Source organism: Mustelus asterias, chromosome 2, assembly GCF_964213995.1.
Source record: "Mustelus asterias chromosome 2, sMusAst1.hap1.1, whole genome shotgun sequence".
NCBI lineage: Eukaryota > Metazoa > Chordata > Chondrichthyes > Carcharhiniformes > Triakidae > Mustelus > Mustelus asterias.
The window spans coordinates 69,157,072-69,170,896 of NC_135802.1; the positions used below are offsets into that span (position 1 = coordinate 69,157,072).

Here is a 13,825-nt window from a genome sequence, read left to right on the forward strand (position 1 = left end):
ACTTGCTTGTAACATTTCAGTGGATAGACATTTACTCAGGAAAAAATCAACCTTCTACCAATAAAATCAACAGTTCTGGCGAGCAAATAGTTACTTTTTAAATAAAAAAGTAGAATGAATAATTTTGTCACGGCATTTTAAGAAGGAAGTTAGATAGTTATTGGTTTACGTACCAACCTGACAGGTAGGGATTGTCCTACTCCTACAGACATTACTTGCCTCTTGCTAATAACACAGGCCAGTGGAGTGGGGAGAATGGAGAAGTTGCATTCTTCTAAGAGTGCAAATAATCCATTAAATTATTTTGTCTCACTAAGTCATTACTCATTGCAAGGCCGTTTAGTAAGTATGTTTCTGACCTCTGTGATCAAGTAGGAATACCTCATTATAAATGTGCGTCTGGAATTTCTTTCAAACAATTGCTTCTCAGAATGGTATAATTCTCTTGTTTCAGAAATGCCATCTTCTCCATGAAGCTTGATGTATATCTGAAAATGGTCAATGATAATAATCATTATAACGCATGACTATGGCTGTTAAAATAGCTGTTCTGAAAAATTAAATGAATTTCCATTATGTTGTGCACACTGTTATAGGCTCCTGAACTACTAACAATCACATGCTGGGTAATTAGTTAAGGTTTGTTCACAAGGTGCTTATTAATGTTACGTTATGGCTAAACTTCAGCAGTTATCCCAAATACCTGAATTCACATTCGCTGCTTCCAACAGGAAACACAGCACACAAGGAGAGAGAAGGTCATTGTTTTCCTTCTAGTCAGAGAGAAGCACGTGGCTTTGACAGGGTAGCGAGATTTCCAAAGATGCAGGGAGCCACTGGCTGCAGGCACATGGCTCTGTGGCCCCACATATAAAGAGTTCCACTTCATTAACATGCAATTCATGTGCGACCAGGCCCAAATCACCATGCCAGTGATGCCTGCTTTCCTGGCAGCAGCCACAACACCTTCATCCTGAGTCAATCGGCCATTCCTGCCATCATTTGACCAAGCTGAAGAAATAAAGACTAGTTGCTTGGAGACAAGAGATAGCTTCCCTACACCCACCAATGATTCTCCTCCGATAACTTATCATGGAAGGACAATGGGTCTACAATGGGAGTCTTGCTTCCACCAGGAACATCATGGAGCAGACCACTGGCATCATCAAGGAACAGTTCTGCTGCTTGGGAAGGAGCACTAGAACACTCACTGCAGCGCGCTCTAACATTGTGGTGTTCTGTTGTATCCTGCAATTATGAGGTTGCAGCCAGTGGAAGCAGGCACACCTCAGGAAGATGAGGAGGGAAAAGAGGTAGATGACAATATTAGAAATACAGGTCCCTTTAAGAATAAACCAGATCTTTATCCAGAGTGAATTAAAAGCAGATGATGCCCATTGAAGCTTGCGCTTAAGAGTGGGTTTTTCCCCAATAGAGGGTGGCTTCTGGACAGGGGGACGATCCGGAAGGGAAGAGTGGTGTTTGAACTGAACGATAGTATAACAGTAATAGTTGTGAACCACAGAATGTCTTCTGCTGCCTAATTCAGTCAATGAATATCCACCTGTAAATCAGCAGAGGAAGAAGAAGAGGAGGAGTGCCAGAGTGGAGATATCTGGGTCCCCTTCGCTCTGGATGAGCTGTCCATTAGGGTCTACTCAGACTGAGGTTCCTTTAGGTTGCTATCCCATCATAACCATTGCTCCACAATTCTACACCTTCCCATTCACCTTTTCCCCTGGCCTAGCTGCAGCCCACTGACGCCCGGTTGCTCACCACGTGTCGATCCCAATTATATGCTAGCCACTCGTGCACACAGTGCCAGTATCTGAACTAGTGACTACAAATATAAAAGCAAGTGACAGTGTTTCTTCCTGTCAGTTGCATCTTGAGGTTGCACTTGCTGGCCAAGCAGCACTCCTTGGTATAGGAAACCCGAAAATCAGAAGACGATATTTGGGGTAAAGGAAAGGAGTGGAGTGGAAAATAATATATGTAATATTTGGTTATCCTGAAGGTTCTTGGCAGCACTGCATGTAATGGCCTTTGTGACATAAAGGTATTTTGGTCTCCTCCAGCAGGCCTGGGAAATGCAGGCATGCCTATTCCTCTCTTGTTCTGCTGTGCTCCCTATGTTTAGGGGGGCATCTCGTCCTGCAAGAGAGAGGGAAGAATGTCAATGAGTATGTTGCACTGTGCCTTGGTGATGTGTTAGTCACAGCTGAAAAGCTGGAGGTATGTGAAAACACCAAGGGGGTGATATAAAGCTGACATGACTGACATTTGTGTTCAAGGCTTTGGGCCAAGTGCTGGCAAGCGGGATTAGGTGGGCAGGTCCGGGCATTTCATGCATTGGTGCAGACTCGATGGGCCAAGGGCCTCTTTTGCATTGTAGTAATCTGTGATTCTGTGATCTGGGTGTGTGAATGTCTTAATGTTAGGCCTGAATCTTGAGTTCAAGATTTGAGTGGTGGGAATGGGGTGTACTAGCAACATGAGAGAACACTGGTGTGGTGGGTCAGAGATGTCAAATGAAGATGTATTCGCTAACCTTGACCTCCTGTTAGAGATCATTGAACTCCTTGTGGCATGGCTTCCAGGTGAGTGTTAAACTGCAGGACATGAACTCCTTGGTCATCGTCCCCTGTTCTCTGCAGACCTCCTGATTCCACATGGTAACATGAGACCATGTCTCACTTCTCCTGTTGACTCCTGGGCTAAGGTCTCAAACATGGCCTGAGAAAACCTGCGAGCCCTTTCTCTTGGTTGTTGCTCCTTTTGGTATTCTTCTCCTGAGAGCCACTGACACGACAGGCAGTCAGCAGTAACTTGCTTAAAGAGCGCAACTTGCCTTTAAAAACGCAGGCTTGCTGGAACACAATTTGATCTTGTCCACTGTTGGATCTCCTGATGAATCCCATATTGAGTGTTCCATCAGCCAGCAGTGGACACACACTCAACTGAATGCTACAGTCATTCAAATGAGAAATGAGGATTGCGCGTTGCCTGCCTCAACAGGCATGGGTTGATCAGAATCGCGACCCACCATGCCAATGAGAAACAAAGTAATTTCCACATCTAAGGGCCTCTCATCAAATCATCTCATTGCCTCAAATATTCCACAAGTCTATCCTCCACTACACTTTTTCAGAAGACTTTTTGGCTATTAATCATCCTTTCAGCGGAAAAATGCTCTTTGACAACAGCCCTAAACTGAACTTGTCCTGCAGTGGTGGTTTAACTTTAGACAGAAACGTACAGAGAATATAAGATAAAATACCTTGGCAGTAGTTCCAGCCCTAGTCCTGAAGCCAGTCTCTACAATGATCTCATACAGATACTGGTCAGTGGGAGTATTGTCCTGCAATATGACAAGTCCAGGTTTTGTCTCAATGTAAAAATCCATGCGCTTGCACAAGATAACCAGCAGAATGTAGAGGGTGAGGGCAAACAGGACAGTGATGCAAGTGGCATAGTTTTCAAATACACTGTCAAAACAAAAATACATTAATTTCAATAAATCTAATTAGAAATCGTAGAGCTCATTTTGCTCTCAGTGATAACATTATTAGTGTCCTGGAACTGGCTGGGTCCTTCTGAAGGGTTTAGTTCATTTATTACAGAAACAAATAAATTACTTTTTTAAATTGATAAATTGAGAGTTTTTTAATAAAGAATTCACACCACCCAAATGCCTTCCTCTTCAATCTGTGCACTGTGTCGCTCTAAAGAAAACAGCAGATCAAGAGGAAAGGACATCTGAAAACTGAACATATTGCTCCCCAAGATTGTTAAAAGAAATGGACAGCTTGCAGATTGATAAGAGAGTGGATGGTATTCCAAGAGTTCAGAGGATTGGGCCATATGTCCTCTTGAAGAAAACAGAACATGGAAATACTACAAATCTCACTTGGAGTGTGAAAGCTGAGAAGAGTAAACACATTTTGTAAATATTGTACATTCAGCATTGTGTTTATACTTGCAAGGAAGAGTAGCAGGATGACCGACCTTTGCAAATATATATGTTTATGCTATTATTCTAAATTGAGTCGTAAAATGATATTAAACATTTGCACTAAATAGCAGACTTGACTGCTTAAATGTCTATTATTTAATATTCAAAATGAACAATTAAAACCTCCAATGGTAAATCAAGAAATTTCTGGATATCACTGCTTTGGGAAGCAAACTGAAAGTGTACTTTGTTTTCCGTGCCATTCTAGTCGGCAATAATTTAATGTGGATTATACGGTTAGATACAGATATGAAATCAACCATATCACAAAAACACAAATCAGTGCACAGCACTAGCTCACATTATCTGCAACACCCACCTGATAAAGCTCAAGACATCAGTGAATTTGACATTCTTCATCACAACCTGCTGATGTGCAACTGTGAATGTTGTCATATGGTTGCAACTAATTCAAAATAAAATAAAAGTTTATGTACCCAATCTCCCAAACAATGAGTGACAAAAAGGACAAAGGCATAGCATGAAATCAATATATATTGAGCATCATAATGCTGATCATGAAGGATAAAGTGTAGGACAAGAACATTATTGCCTGTTAATCTGGAGATACATCAACAGGTCACTGTATTTTACAACGTTTTGAAATTAAGTACAGATCACAAGTTCAGCGTTTAGGTCAAGGCATTCATAGAGTTCCACACATTAATATTTCCTCAACAACTTACTCTTTTTAAAATAAAAAGTTGCTGTACACTGATGTAAATGCAAAAAACATTAATGAAATTAAGTGAAGTTAACTGTACTCGCATCAATCCTTTATTTCCCGAGTGGACAAATCAGAACAGTAAAGGAATTTGCGGAGCTCATTTCCTGCAAGTTGAGATACCTTAACTTTTGGTGCTCCCATTCTTTGTTATAATTTGATTGCAAATTGATCGGCATTTATATTTACTGATTTATAAAAAACACCAGCAAGGATCATAGGAATTGAAAGGAGTGTAGTTTTTTTTAACGAAAATTAATAAAGGGAAAATAGGACACAAGCAAAAGAAGCAATCGCTCACACTGTTGAGACAATATATACCTGCAGTTTACTTTCTGTGAATCTGTTTCCTGCTGAGGTGAACAGCCATCAGACTTCCACTCTTGAATATCATCCCAGTACAGGCACTGGATCCACTGAATATTCACAGTATAACTCACATTCTTGGCAAGGTAGTTATTTTTTGGTTTTCTATTGTAGTTGGCATCCAAGAGACCAAGATAATGTGCCCCTACACCTGAAGAGCAGAGTAATTGGACTAAATTATTAAATTCTGATTGATTTTAACTCTTAATTATCTGCATTCTGCCTGCCAAGGCCATTCCATGGTCCCTTTTAGCCCTCCAAAGTTCCTGTTTAACCTCTTTCTTGCTATCTTTGTATTCCTCAAGAGCCTTATCTGTTTTCAATTTCCTGAAATTTATGTATGCCTCCTTCTTCTTTTTCACAAAGCTCACCATCTGTCTTGTCATCCAGGGTTCCCAAATCTTGCCATCTTTATCCTTTATTTTTTACAGGGACATACCTTGTCCTGAATTGTTAACAACTGACTTTTAAAAGACTTCCCACACATCGGATGTAGATTTACCCTCAAACAGTCTACATTCCCTAACTCCTGCCTAATGCTGTCATAGTTAGCCTTCCCCCAGTTTAGTACTTTCATTCTGAGACTACTTCTATCCTTTTCTACAAGTATCTTGAAACTTACAGAATTGTGATCACTGTTCCCAAAATGGTCCCCCACTGAGACATCAAGCACCTGTCCGGGCTCGTTTCCCAGAACCAGTTCTAAGAAAGCCCCTTCCTGAATTAGACTGTCTACATATTGCCTCAAGAAGCATTCTTGGACACACTAAACAAACTGCCACGTCCAAGCCCCTAGCACTAAAGGGGAAGTTAAAATTGCCCATCAAAACAACTCTCTTGTTTTAACATCATCCCATAATCTGCTGACATATCAGTTCCTCCACTTCACACTGGCTGTTGGGAGGTCTGTAGTACAACCCCAACAGTGTGCTTACACCGCTCCTGTTCCTGAGTTCTACCCATATGGCCTCATTGTATGATCCCACCAAGGTGTCCTTCCTCTGTAGAGCTGTGACATTCTCCCTAATAAGTAAAACAACACTCCCACCTCTTCTGTCACCCTCTATCTCGCCTGAAGCAGCTGAATCCTGAAATGCTAAGCTGCCAGTCCTGCCCTTCTTTCACCCAAGTCTCCGTAATTGCCACAACATTATAATTCCACGTAGTAATCCAAGCTTTAAATTCATCCGCCTTACCTGTCATACTATTTGCGTTGAAGCAAACACAACTCCAACCATATGTCCTGTCCTGGTTTGCACACACTTCCTGTGTTTTATTTCTCTTAGCCTTACTGGACCCATTTACTGAGTTCTCCATTGTCTCTGTACTCTCTGACCTACCACTGTGGATCCTACCCCCTTGCCTTATTAGTTTAAATCCACCCGAACTGCATGATCAAATCTCCCCGCTAGGATGTTAGCGCTCTTCCAGTTAAGATGCAACCCGTCTTCTTTGTACAGTGAGGGAAGAGTGATATATTTTCAAGTCAGGACGATAAGTGGCTTGGAGAGGAACTTGCAGGTGGTGGTTTTCCCATGAGTCTGCTGTCCTTCTCCTTTCAGATGGTTACAGTCGTGGGTTTGTCTAAGGAGTTTTGGTGAGCTCCTTTGCTATGTCTTGTAAATAATACTCACTGCTGCCACTGTGTGTTGATGGTGGAGGGGGTAGATGTTGAAGGTGGTGGATGGGATGTCAATCAAGTGGGCTGCTTTGTCCTTGATGGTGTCAAGCGTCTTATGTATTATTAGAGCTGTACTCAACCAAGCAAGGGAAGAGTATTCCATCACACTCCTGACTTGTGCCCAGTACTTACCAACCCTTTTGATTCCTGAAATTTTATTCTTGGTTGAACCCACTCATTTGTCTTTCTGTTCATCCACTGATTCTCAGCATCCTCTGCTATACCCACATTTCAAAAGCTGTTAACCTCCTCTCATCCTCTTTGAGTCCAACTCTGGCATCCACAGAGTGCAACACTCCATATTGGTGACTTTATTGGACATTTTTTAAACTTCATGCTGATGCTTTTGGACTTTCAGATGCTACTAAGTCACTGGTCATGCCCTCTTGCTAACTTGGATTTCATTCTTGGTTTTAACATTGGTGTTTGTCACTAAGCCAAGGTACTTGAAATTGTCCACTGCCCCTAACTCAGGGCTCCCAATCTTGACTTTTCCTTTGCCATTTGTTGCTCTTTGTCTCATTTATGTTCAATCCAAAAGACTCATTAGTGTCTTTTGTCTAGGCCTACCATAGTCTCTACTTCTTCATTGTCCTGGCTATGCGTGTGGTTTCCTCTGAAACCTGAGATTCCATATGCTACAGCCTCCATTGATGCCATCACAGCACTCTGGTAACTCAATCTCACTATCTTCTCTCCCACACCATGAAATGGTATGGATGACAAAGACACCTATGCCTGACTCCTTTCTCAAACTAGAATTGGTTCGTATGCCCATCACCAGCTCTGATGACTCCTGAAGCATTTCTGTATAGCTCTTGTATTAGCCATAAAAGATGTTGGGTACACCAAAGTCCGTAAGTATAAAATAATAAGTAGAATTAATTGGCCTTAGAGGTGCTTCCACCAGCTCAAATGGAAGTTTCACTTCAGGATCACTCTTCACAAACCAAAGATTTCCTAGAAATCTAAATAATTTTCTTTCTTTTTCCCCCTCCTGGGGATGCAGTCAATCATAACTCTGGTTTGATTCTCTGTCCAAAATCAGACTTTCAGCAATGCAAAGATCTGTGGTGCCAAGGCAATAATACTAACCTGTGCTATACCAGATTGACTAATAATGAATCATCCAACAATTCTGGAACACATTCATGAATGTAGTTTTTATAAATATGTCAATGACATCACAGAAAATATCACATGGGAAAAAACCTTCCACAGCGGCCTCCTAAAAATTGATGGTTATTTGTTCCGAATCTTGTTAGGAGATCAAGGGGCATGGAGAGAAAACGGGATTGGGATACTGAAAGTGCATGATCAGCCAGGATCATATTGAATGGTGCTGCAGGCTAGATGGGCCGAATGGCCTATCTTGCACTTATTTTCTATGTTTTTATAAATCGGTATTAATACTTGTTTCTACGCTCTCTATTTACGCTCTCCAATCTTTATTTTCATTTTAAAAGAATAAGATTTAGGCTATAACAAGGTATTTAGCAGATCTCAGTAAGTGATGCCCTGTTTCATTTCTTGAGTACTTAAATTTGTTCAACTCCACTTAAACTTTTGAATTCTTTGAAATTGCAATCAAGAATTTAAAACTTGTTCTACGAACCCAGGAGTGATGCTGCAGGAATAAATAAGTGGATTGTATCTCCATCCCAGTAATGTATCTGCTTCAGGTTATATTTACTTGGAGTTGGTTCCTTGTTAGACCTGTAAAGACATTTAAAGTAAATGATTTCATTTTCAAACGTAAGTAAAAATGGGCAATTGTTTCTCTCACATTTGTGCTATTCTGTGACAATAAAACAAATACTGGCAGCAACTTGCCAAGGCTTCTTTTGTATCCCCTCCCAAACCTCAATCTCCACCACCTAGAATGAAAAGGGTAGCTTGCTAACAGTTCCCCTTCAAGTCACATACCACCCTGTCATGGAAATATTTCACTGTTCCTTCACTGTCGCAGGATCAAAAATCAAAATCCTGGAACTCCCTCCCTAACAGTGCTGTGGGGTTGCCGTAGTTCAAGAAGGCAGCTCACAACCTTGCTAAGGAAAATTAGGGATGCACAATAAAGTCTGGCCTTACAGTGACACCCACATCCTAAAAAATGAATATCTAAAAACAAATGCAAAATCTATCATACCTCACTAACAACATGATAGGAAATACTTGCTGGTTCGGCCGAGTGAAGTTCACTCTTATCTGCAAAGCCTGTTGTACGTTTGCCGGAGTCACTGGCAAGATATGAATATTCATTTGAGTACGAAGTAGCAGGTATACATACAACGGTTCCTGCTGCAAATAAGAAATCAGAACGTTTACTACAGATTTAATCCAAGAGCTCAAAATATTTTGTCCGGAATCTTCCCGGCCGTACACTCCAGCAGGATTTTCTCACCCCGCTGCAGTGATCAGAGATTTGGCTGGGCGCTAAATTCTCCAACTTCATGCAACGGGAGCATGGCGTGAACAGCAGGAAAGATCATGCCCATAATCTCTTTTCACCTTTGCATTGTCGCATATTTATCACGTTCCTTGTTAAAATCTTGAAATATAAAATAATCTGCTTGTAAAAACTAGAGATTAATTTAGATTAAAAGCAAATTACTGCGGATGCTGGAATCTGAAATTAAAAGAGAAAATGCTGGAAAATCTCAGCAGGTCTGGCAGCATCTGTAAGGAGAGAAAAGAGCTGACATTTCGACTCCAGATGACCCTTTGTCAAAGCTAAAAGACGTAGAAAGTGGGAGATATTTATACTGCAGGGGAAGGGAATGAAAGATGAATCATAGCCACAAAAACAAGGGGAAAGGCTAAGAGGTGCTAATGGCAGTCCACAGAGAGAATAGAAGGTGTGAATGGCCGGACGGCAGAGAAGCTGAAATCAGAGGGTAAACTGCGACAGATGGTGTGTGTGTGAGTGTGTGTATGTGTGTGTGTGGGGGGAGGGGGGGGGGGTAAAGAAAAGGGGAAGGGGAAGCAAAGGGGGAGAAAAGGTATGAAAAGGGAGGATAAAATAGGGGGAGCGAGTAGGGGGGGAAGAAAACTAAAGAAAGACGATAAAGAAATAAAAGGTAGAGAGCAGTTATAAATGAAATAAAATAAAAATAAAATTGTCGAAGTGGGGTAGAGCAAATCATCTGAAGTTGTTGAATTTGATGTTGAGACCGGAAGGCTGTAAAGTGCTTAGCTGGGAGATGAGATGCTGTTCCTCCAGTTTACGTTGAGCTTCATTGGAACATTGCAGCAGGCCAAGAACAGACATGTAGGCATGGGAGCAGGATTGTGTGTTAAATGGCAAGCAACTGGAAGGTCAGGGTCTGTGGTAAACCACTGTTAGCTGTTATGGTTAACCACTGTTAGTTAGTATCTGTTATTATCTGTATATGTGGCACATCCCTGCTGGCTCCGCCCAAGACTCCTCCCCCTGGTCCAGGTATAAAGGCGATGGCTCCTCCCCCTAGCCTTTAGTACGGACCAGATCTCCGACAGGGATGGATCCAAGTTCTTGTTAATAAAAGCCTATTTGTTCTTGCATACAAACTAGTCTTTGCTTGATTGATGGTGCATCAGGGTCCTGATTGCGCACTGACCAAAGGTGCTCAGCAAAGCAATCACCAGTCTACGTTTGGTCTCTCCGATATAGGGGAGACCATATTGGGAGCAGCAACTACAATAGACCAAATTGAATAAGGTGCAAGTGAAATGCTGCTTAACCTGGAATGAGTGTTTTGGACCTTGGATGGTCAGCATGGAAGAGGTAAAGGGACAGGTGTTACACCTTCTGCGATTGCATGGGAAGGTGCCATGGGTTATGGAAGAGGTGTTGGGTATAGTGGAGGACAGACTAGGTTAGCCCAGAGGGAACGGTCTCTGCGGAATGCTGACAGAGGGAGTGAAGGGAAGATTTGTTTGGTGGTGGTAACATGCTGGAGTTGGCAAAAATGGCAGAGGATTATGCTTTGCATGAGGAGGCTGGTGGGTGAAATGTGAGAACAAGGGGGACTCTATCCTTGTTCTGGGAGGGAGGGGAGGGGGTGAGGGCTGTGGCGCGGGAGATGGACTGCACGCTGTTGAGGGTCCTGTCGACAACTGTAGGTGGGAAACCACGGTTGAGGAAGAAGGAGCACATATTAGAAGCACCACTTTGGAAAGTGGCATCATCGGAACAAATGTGACGGAGGCGAAGGTGCTGAGAGAAAGGGATGGAGTCCTTACAGGATGTAGGGTGTGAAGAGCTGTAGTCCAGATAGCTGTGGGAGTCAGTGAGCTTGTAGTGGATATTGGTAGATAGTCTATTGCCGGAAATGGAGCCAGAAAGGTCAAGGAAGGAAAGGGAAGTGTCTGAGATGGACCAGGTGAAGGCGATGGAGGCGTGGAAACTGGAAGCGAAGTTGATTAATGTTTCCAGGTCCGGAACCAAAGCGGCACCAAAATAGTCATTGATGTACTGGTAAAGGAGTTGGGGGAGGGGACCCGGTAGGCCTGGAACAAGGAATATTCCACATATCCCATAAAAAGCATAGCTAGGACCCATGCGAGAACCCATTGCTACTCTTTTGATTTGGAGAAAGTGGGATGAGTTAAAGAAGTTGTTGAGAGATAAAACGAGTTCAGCCAGGCAGAGGAGAGTGGTGATGGATGGGAATTGTTCAGGCCTCTTTTCAAGAAAGAAGGGAAGAGCTCTCAGGCCGTCGTGGTATGAGATGGAGACGTATAGAGATTGCACATCCATGGTGGATAGGAGGCAGTTAAGGCCTGCGAACTGGAAGCTGTCAATATGACGGAGGGCATCAGAGGAATCCCGGATGTAAGTGAGGAGGGAATGGACCAGGAGAGTGAGGATGGAGTCAAGGTAAGAGGAAATAAGTTCAGTGGGGCATGCTGACACAATGGGCCTACCAGGATAGTCTTCTTGTGGATTTTGGGAAGTAAGTAGAAGCGGGCTGTCCGGGGTTGGAAGACTATGAGGTTGGAAAGTGTGGGGGGAAGGCACCTGGAGGAAATGAGGTCGATAATGATGTTGGAGATAATGGCTTGATGTTCAGTGGTGTGGTCATGGTCCTCATGACCTCATTTCCTCTGAATCTAAAAAGAAGCCTTGCTGTTTCTGATCACTGTCAGACAATACCTATTGAATGAGCATATTCTGTGCCAGCCCAGGACAAAGTCGGGTTTAGTTCAGTGAAACATTGGTCGCTTAGGCCAGGCATTAAATGGCATATGACATCAGTGAAATTTTACACCAGTAAGGAGTAAACTTCATGAGAGGAGGAAAAGTGATAAAATTGCTCAGAAAAAGAAATTATGGAATCAATTAAAGTTCCCCCAGTGGGCTCGTGGGGAAAGGGCTGCCCAGTATAATACTATACCAGACGGGATAGTCTAAAATTCTGGGACAGCTATTAGACCCTACCATTCCAGGGTTACAAAGCAGTAACATTATAAAGAATAAGGATTACAGCTCCTCGTAAATATCCAGGAAACCCTGCTGAAAAATATAAACGGAATGAGAACAGGATGAGCTTCAGAGTTAACATCTTATCTCTGTGAAATAGACCACCACCAGCCACTGAATCTAGGCTCACACATATAAAATGGTTACTTGGTTGGGGTGACAGAAAGTTGACAGAGAATTCTTAAAGCAGGTACTAGCAAAACGCAGGGCTTTCAGGAGAGGACAGGATAAGGAAAGGGAAAAAGAGAACAAGAATAACAATTCAAAAAAATGACTAGATTTAGAATGAGATTATCCAGTTCTTCCATGTATTACATGTTACAGAAAACACTGAAACTTGTAGGCATAGAATGTCAATAATATTGCTATTATTACTATTTTGTGTTTACTTAATAAAACTTACAATTCTGTCCTTCATTTCAAACTCTATTAGGACTGGTGTTTTGAGCCCCTTAACTTCAACTTTTCTTCTGTTTGTACAGTTATACAGAGTCAGGTCAGCAACATCATCTTTAATCTACAAAGAAGAAATATTTAAAGCAGAATAGAAATACAGAGCCTTGGGAATCGTACCTATGTTATGGCATTATACCGAACAAGTTCCGAGATCAGGTTCAAATGTAATTTATTTGCAAAGATGAATTTAACCCAAGATGCACACAATTTACAGTCAGAGTTATTCACAATCCAACTCTGGGAAAGACAAGTGGAATTAATATCTTTACTCATTTCGGATTCATTGATCATTTAACTGATACAATAGACTGTGCTTTATAAATAGGGTCCACTGATTAATTATAGTGAGAATGCATAACTTTTCAAAATGAAATGAATATATTGTGACCAAAAAAGGAAGACACTGCAGTGTTGGAAAGAGGGGATGTCCTTGAGAAATAAAAAGGGTATGATCACACTAATGAGGATATTCTGTCAACCTCCAAATAGTGAGAGATAGAAGAGTAAGGGAAATCAAGGAAATGTGCAAGAATTTTACAGTGGGGATAGTGCAGGGCTTTAATTACCTAGATATCTATTGGGATAGTTTTAGCATTAGGTAAGGGGAGGGAGTAATTTCTGAAATGTGTTCAGGAGAACTTCCTTGATCAGTATTTTCTCAGCCTAACTAGAAAGGAAGCATTGCTCGCTTTGGTGCTAGGAATTGAGGTGGTCCACGTGGATCAGATATTTGAGGGGTAAGAGTTGCACTTAGATTAGTACTGAAGAAGATCAAGGAACAAACTAATTAGAACTTCTAACTTAAAAGAAGGCTAATTTCAAGAATAAAATGGAGCCAAAGACTGACAGGAAAAACTGCGACTGAACAAATTGTCATCTTTAAGGAAGAGATGCTTCTGGTACAAGCAATGTACATTCTAAGAAGGACGAACTAGGGGATTTTCACAGTAACTTCATTACAGCATTAACTTGTGACTAATAAACTTTTTTTAAAAAAGGTTGGGGAATCAAAACCAGGACTCCTTCAATGATAAGAGAGATAAAGAGTATAATGAAACAAATGTGTATGATGCATGTTAGGCGAAAGCATCAAATGAGAACCAGGTCAAATACAATAGG

General features: G+C 41.7%; 1 protein-coding gene across 1 annotated transcript in view; it reads right to left on the reverse strand.

Moving 5' to 3' along the window:
* Window positions 1-13,825, reverse strand: part of pkd1l1 (polycystin 1 like 1, transient receptor potential channel interacting) — a 119,781-nt gene that overhangs the window by 59,523 nt on the left and 46,433 nt on the right. Inside the window, exons 23-29 of the mRNA XM_078200424.1 lie at window positions 12,654-12,767; window positions 8,936-9,087; window positions 8,402-8,502; window positions 5,061-5,256; window positions 4,335-4,421; window positions 3,281-3,488; window positions 382-488 (exon numbers count right to left, since the gene is read on the reverse strand). Coding sequence (XP_078056550.1) covers window positions 382-488; window positions 3,281-3,488; window positions 4,335-4,421; window positions 5,061-5,256; window positions 8,402-8,502; window positions 8,936-9,087; window positions 12,654-12,767 — 965 coding nt within the window. The remainder of the gene's footprint in view (window positions 1-381; window positions 489-3,280; window positions 3,489-4,334; window positions 4,422-5,060; window positions 5,257-8,401; window positions 8,503-8,935; window positions 9,088-12,653; window positions 12,768-13,825) is intronic.